This window comes from Limulus polyphemus, unplaced genomic scaffold (assembly GCF_000517525.1).
Source record: "Limulus polyphemus unplaced genomic scaffold, Limulus_polyphemus-2.1.2 Scaffold254, whole genome shotgun sequence".
Classification (NCBI taxonomy): Eukaryota; Metazoa; Arthropoda; class Merostomata; order Xiphosura; family Limulidae; genus Limulus; species Limulus polyphemus.
In genome coordinates, this window is record NW_013665864.1 from 515893 (window position 1) to 522637 (window position 6745).

The window sequence follows — 6745 nt, forward strand, 5'->3', positions numbered from 1 at the left end:
ATTGTTGAGTGTATCGGTTAAGTTATATTCGGAAAGAATAAACCAGTTTTATTAAGTAAAGGCTTGTGTCGCGTAAGTTTCGTCGGTACGAAGTTACGGAAAATAAGTTAATTAAAAAACGGAAACGTAACAATATTTTAAGTAGTTTTTGACTATTAAATTTTATTAAGCTTTTCATTAAAACTGATTTTCACACTATTAATGTGTGTTTAAAGGTTTTAGAAAATGTTTGTAAAAATGAATTATATTTTATTTTCAATTTTTATTAATATGGTTTCATGTTTTGTGTCATTGACGTTGTGTGGATGGAACATTGGAAATCTTGTGTATAGAGCATTTTGTATAATTCTCAATTCACATGTTGGATTACCTAACATTAGGAGTCGACCCATATAAGACTTAAAATGTAAAAAATCCTTTAATACATTGCACAATTTGAAGGATTTTTTTTTATGTTTGCAATTATAAAGTATTATTTATACCAGTTTTAAAACGGTGTTTGTTTTGTTTGCACCCACTTTTCAGCAAGTACCACAAAATTTCAGAAGGTAACTAAAATGTTTCTATTCTTCTGTCAAAGCCTTTGTTTAATATTGTGGCAAATTACATAAAATTCGATGTTTTTTAGAAAATATAATCCTAAAAGGGGTTAATTACAACTAGCTCCGTTAATAAAAAAATGTTCACCATTAATCTTTCAGAGCAGGATAAATCTCCAACTTGGAAAACGCAATTTTCATTCTGGAAAAGGGTTGCTACTTTTAGAGGAAAAAGGAAATGAGTGGCAAAGCCATACTGGGGAACTTGGGTCAAGTCTCCCTAGAAAACATTCTATCGTATCATATACTGGTTCAATTTATGGGAGCGATAGCACTCTATGCATCCCATCCCCTGCCTACTTGCATGTACATCTAACCCTACATAATACACCAAACTTTACGGTTATTGAGTGTATCAGCTTTGGTGTAAAAATTTAACTACTATACATTGATGTTTTTGTTTTAGAGGATTTGTAGTTCCACTAAAACAACTATTTTATTTCGGAACAATTGTGTTCGACATATTGAGGTCACGTTTTAGGTATTCACAAAAGTGCGTGAAAAATATATTAAGCAACTGTTGAAAACAAAAGGAAGGAAAAATCAAGTTTCCTAATCTAAATTCCTTAATAGAAGCATTTTTTTTATTTTGCTATTGGATTGTAAATAAATAACATTATTACTACAGAAAGTGAAATGCACCAATTTCATGCTTGAGAATTGTGCATGGTAACCATGGGTCGATATTTTCACACATAATAATGATAGCTAATAAACCCAATTGGATGAGAGCATGAAACAGGAAACATTCTTGTCACACTTCTTTTATACATAATGGCTCTTTACAAAGAATTAGTGAATGATTGCTCAACAACAACACTGTAAAACACAGTGTATAAACTCACGACTGAAGAAGAATGAGTATTAATGTCTAACAAAACAAGAATAAGGATACCAGGATCTAACATTTTCTCCTTTATCACAGATGATCAAGTATCGAAGCAAAGGAAAAATATCACTATCTTACAAAAAAATGGAACGTTCTCCTCACGATAAAATTAAAAATATATTTTACTTAATAAAAATAATTTGATACAGTTTATATCTATTACAAAGACTGGAAACTTAGCAAAATCATGGAAGTACATTAGTTAATTATTTAGATTATTATAATAAGTGAATTAGTTATGGATAGAAATAATTTGGTGAGAAAACAGTGAAAGGCACAGCTTTCATAAGAAAATGATTTCACTGACAAAAGACAACAACATTTTGGAACGAAATATTAGTACAAGTAAAATAGCACAGCACACAGTATAGTAGTATGTTAACAGAAAACAAAAGGATAAGTTAAATTCAATGTGATTGAATAGTTATATATTTTGCTATATGTTAATTCTTGCCCGTGCTATTATGTAGGGATGATGAAAATGTCGTCCCTACTATCTTGTTTCCATTGTTTTTGAAGTATTGTTATAAGCCATCCCTACATTTACTTCCTTTTTTGAAAAGTTTTTCATTACTTCTTTGCTTGATTTATTTAATGCAGTGCTTCACTAGACATAAGGAGGTTGTATTTATAACCAAGTTTTAAATACAATGAGGTTCCAACTTCAATATTTATTGTTTATCTGATATTGGCTAGTAATTCCTGTTTCATCCTCTACTTAAGCTTTTTAAAGGAACACCACATGTCTGTAAAAAAGCTAACTACATCGTTTACAGTAGGTAATATTTATAAAAACGAATACTTCGTTTGAAATTATGTCACTTTAGTGAAATTGGTTGACACCACTGTTTCGGTTTTTGAGTTATCATGTAATAAAAAAGAAGAAATTCAAACTTTTTGCTATAATATTTACAGACATTTCCAGAACTAGTGACTCAGTCATTACATATATATTGTTATAAAAGTCAACACTTTATAGTATTGTAAAGTTCTGATAATCTAATGAGGAGATATTAAAAATACCATTTCGATTAATGATCTGTGCCATCCCTAGATAAGCAGTGCTGCCGTCTGCCTGCCTGATAAAGATAAGAAAACTAGTTTCGACACTTTTATGTGCCCTTTTTATTCTAAACAGTCTTTTGAGAAGGAACTGAATAGAAAACATAAAATAATCGAAACTAGTTTTTTAGTCTTTGTACTAATATTTCGCCCAAAAAGCGTGGTTTATTTATTTTCTATTAATTTACCTAACATACACAGAAAATGTATTTTATACAACTAAATTTCATTGTATATGTTACTTCTTAATTGTCGTAGAATTATAGTTGTATTTTAATACGCAAAGCTATACAATGGGCAATTTTCGCTGTGACAATGGCAGGTAGCTAACCCAGATTTTTATCGTTATAACTTATCAAACTTACCGCTAAGCTATTGTGGTATAATGTGGAAATACAGAACATAATTCTTCTATCTACTCGTTGTGGACGAATGACTGGCTCATTGACACGAAGATTTGTCGGCTACAATTTGTTAACAAAAAATAAATCAATATTTCAATTAATCCCACACTACTAGTATTTCCCACGTATCTTTCATATAAAATAGATGATTTATTTGTACTTTTATGGGTAAGTTATTTACACGAAGTGCCGTAACATAAAAGAAAGAAAGTTCCATTTTTTTTTCTGACCACCTCTGTTTTTGTATAATTGTGTTTTTGCGATAACATATTACACGATGCGCTACTCCCCCACAGCCAGTTTTATTGTGTTTTTCGAATACTATTCTTTGCTATAGATGAAACGCTAATAATTGAAAGATTTTATCTATAAAATTCCTGTTTTTTTTGCTCTTCTTTTCCCACTCCTGTAGGAAATTATATTCTCGCAAGAAGATGCGTCTGATGTATTTGTTAGCTGTTTTGGTCTACGTATTTGTTCCCACTGTTTACGGCTACCCATCGGGCGCCCCGATTGAAGCGTGTGAAAGCTTAACTCCTAGACATGGTAAAAATCAACCACAACCATCTCGTTATTCGCCATTCAAGATAACCCAGTCAACAGATCAATACGCACCAGGAGATGTTGTTACAGGTAATAATATTGACTTCAACTTTGGGTTTATCTTCAACCATTCTGTTTAGTCAGGTATTCTTATCATACTTTATTTTTTTTTTAATACTCAGTAGGCCTGTACTACTATAATGAAACTAGTACAGATCAAAGACGCTTTGTTGTTCGACTTTATTTGCTTGCAAACATTACTTGAAGCATTTGAAAGTAAAAGCGCTCTCCAATGGTTCTATTTTATTCTTTTAGTTACTAGAGCTTAGATTTTTCTACATTTTGTGTTCTATTCGTGACTTTAAAAAAAATTATTTTGCAGTAAAAATTCGAGGATCTCGGGATCATAGTTTCTCTGGCTTTTTTGTGAAAGCTTATGATCCGGCTACTGGAGCTCCTATTGGAAAATTTCAAGACGGTAAAGGACTAAAGATCTACAACAGTGAAACTTGTAGTGGCGCTACTCATAGTGACAACGTAAGAAAACGTGGTGCGGTCCTCGTATGGGAAGCTCCCCAGTCAAAAGGCCGCGTAGCATTCAAGTAAGAAAAAGAAAATAAATTTTCTTAGTAAATTATGATGTAGTATTTTACATACCGAAGATTAAAATCATTATATAGCCTTTGCTACATAAGTCTTTAAGGCAGATATCTTCTTTGGATAACTAAGTTTAGTAAGTACCTTCAGTAAGGGTTGTAGTGACAACGAAAACAATCATTGTCATAGAATCGGTTAAGTCTTATTATTAATTAATTACTAATTTACTTATTAGATACTAATAGATTCTACGTTTCGGCTGCTAATCTGCTACTCTCCTGAGGGAAGGGCTGTATGGGGCGGTAGTGTTAGAAAGACTCTGTTATCAATTTTGGGTACCAATGTATAACATGATTCCTAAAATGTTCCATTAATTCTCCACAACAACAAATACTAACTAACAAACGTAATAGAGAAATATAATCTTTTTTCCAAGATATATGCCAGTGTAAAGGTCATGGATTATGTTTCTGGTACTTGAATAATAATAGTTAACGTACTTTACGATAAATGCCAAATGCTCGCTATCAGCATAATTGTATTTGGCGAATTCTAATTTTATTTTTCTCTTCGTCTTTTTTTCATCTCTTAGGGTAACAGTTTTGAAAAGGTTCAGTGAATTTTACACCAACCTGGAGCCAAGTTTGGAATGAAGTGTATGAAAGCTTCACCTATTTTCTGATTCAGAAAACTTTTGCGTGGAATGCATTTAAGGTGACGGAAACGTAGCTATAATGCATGTTGTTCAAAACATATGCAAGAAAAAAAAAATTGAGTGTACTAGAATAATTGGAATGTTTCTGTGAAATTAGAAGAAACCTAACTGGATATATGTACTTTTACCCTTATTAAAGTGGATTATTTATCTTAAACGCTTTTGATGATGATTATTTACTTTCAGTTCAGTATTAATGCCATATGTCAACCAATGTCCACTAGTACTAAAGATAATTAAAGAAACTTTGATGAAAAGTTAAATGATGTTTATGAACTCTTAAGGCTGAAAATCTAATTACGGTATTTAATAACCAATACTTTTTGTATTTTGGAAATATGAAATAGAACAAAACTGGACATATTACTTTCTTGCAATACATTGCAACTATCACTGTAAGCGATTTCACTAAAAAAATCACAATGTAATATTTAAACTTTGACTAAATGACTGTTTATAGTAATGTATTTCTTATTAGTCTAACAAATGGATCTTCAGAGTTTAATATTGTACATACATACATACATACATACATACAAGTAACACTTACTTTCTTTTAACTTTTATGTGTGTCAGCAGAGTGACGGTTCTTTCTTTGTGATATACTTCGGGTAAAAGGAACACAAAATCCAGTTATAAACCTATACAGAACAGTATATTGAGTTTGTCCTGGCTTGAAAATGGAGAATTCCTGAATGAGATGGTCCAACAACGAGGCTAAAATAAAAACGTTTTAAGATAATTATTCTTAGCCTACCATATAACCGATCATATATTTTCTACATACGTGAAAAACGGACCCTTTTGTTTCTCTTCTAAATAGATTTGTTTTCAAAATAAGAAATTAGTAAGAGAGGCAAGCAAAATTATAACCTGTTCTTCATCAAGGTCATTAACGTTATTTCTAATAATATTTTTGTTCCCTTTCCAAGGTATTCGTATGTTTTGTTTTCGAAGTTCAAAGAAACGCAGACAGCTTACCAAAGAAGTTAAACAGCTGATTAATAAAGCAGTTTACTAATGAAAGTTAAACAGCTTGACAATGAAAGTTAAACAGCTTACTGAGTAATAAATGAATCATTAGTTATAACTAAAAATAATTACTTTCTACAAACTAATTTGAATTAAAGCTAACATACTGAGTAAGTTTCCTACAAAAAAAATTAACAAGCTAACTTAAAGATATAATAAGTTATCCATTAATGCTAATCAACGAATAAATGTTAGTGATAACATTAACAAATTATTTTTGTTAAAATTTGTATTTTTATCTAGAAGATAGTTTTAAAAACATAGTCGTTACTTCAAAGAAAAGCTTAATTTTTTATTTCGGTGGAAAAAATTAATTCACACGTCATTAAAGTCTACATTAAGACATATCTGGATGTATGACAAATATAACAAATTTACACCCGTGGTAGACACATCAGAATTCCAGTTCTGTAGCTTTGTGCTTAAAAACATACAAACAAAATAATTTTTTTTTTCTCGGATGTAAAAAATACTTTTCTTCTAGAAAAGCTTTTATTAAATAAACAAATATTTTCTAAATAGTTTATACAAATATAGGCATATCAATACAAGAGTCGGGTATAATTATGACATTAATTTATGTTTTTATGTATTGTCTCATGAAATAATGATCAAACCATGAAACCCTAAAATATCTAACTTGCATATAAGCATGTGTGTATCACGTCACGCTTGATGTCTCGAAATGGGAGGAGTTATTAAAGCCAAAATGCACTTATCCACATAGAAATAGTTCGATTACTGTCTGCCCATTACGATTTTAGTGACGGGGGTGTGTGTGCCGTGAAACATTATAAAGTGTAGTAAGGTGTCTGTATAATAAGCGTAAAGTAAAGACGTAGTGTGAGATCAAGTAGGCTAGAGCCAAATGCATAAAATTTATCCAACTGTTGCGTCAGTGTTG

General features: G+C 30.9%; 1 protein-coding gene across 1 annotated transcript in view; it reads left to right on the forward strand.

Moving 5' to 3' along the window:
• Positions 1-4864, forward strand: part of LOC106478837 (ferric-chelate reductase 1-like) — an 8160-nt gene extending 3296 nt beyond the window's left edge. Inside the window, exons 2-4 of the mRNA XM_013939412.2 lie at positions 3367-3587; positions 3880-4099; positions 4687-4864. Of these exons, the coding sequence (XP_013794866.1) occupies positions 3389-3587; positions 3880-4099; positions 4687-4747 (480 nt within the window). The 5' untranslated portion in view covers positions 3367-3388 and the 3' untranslated portion in view covers positions 4748-4864. The remainder of the gene's footprint in view (positions 1-3366; positions 3588-3879; positions 4100-4686) is intronic.
• The last annotated feature ends 1881 nt before the right edge of the window (positions 4865-6745 follow it).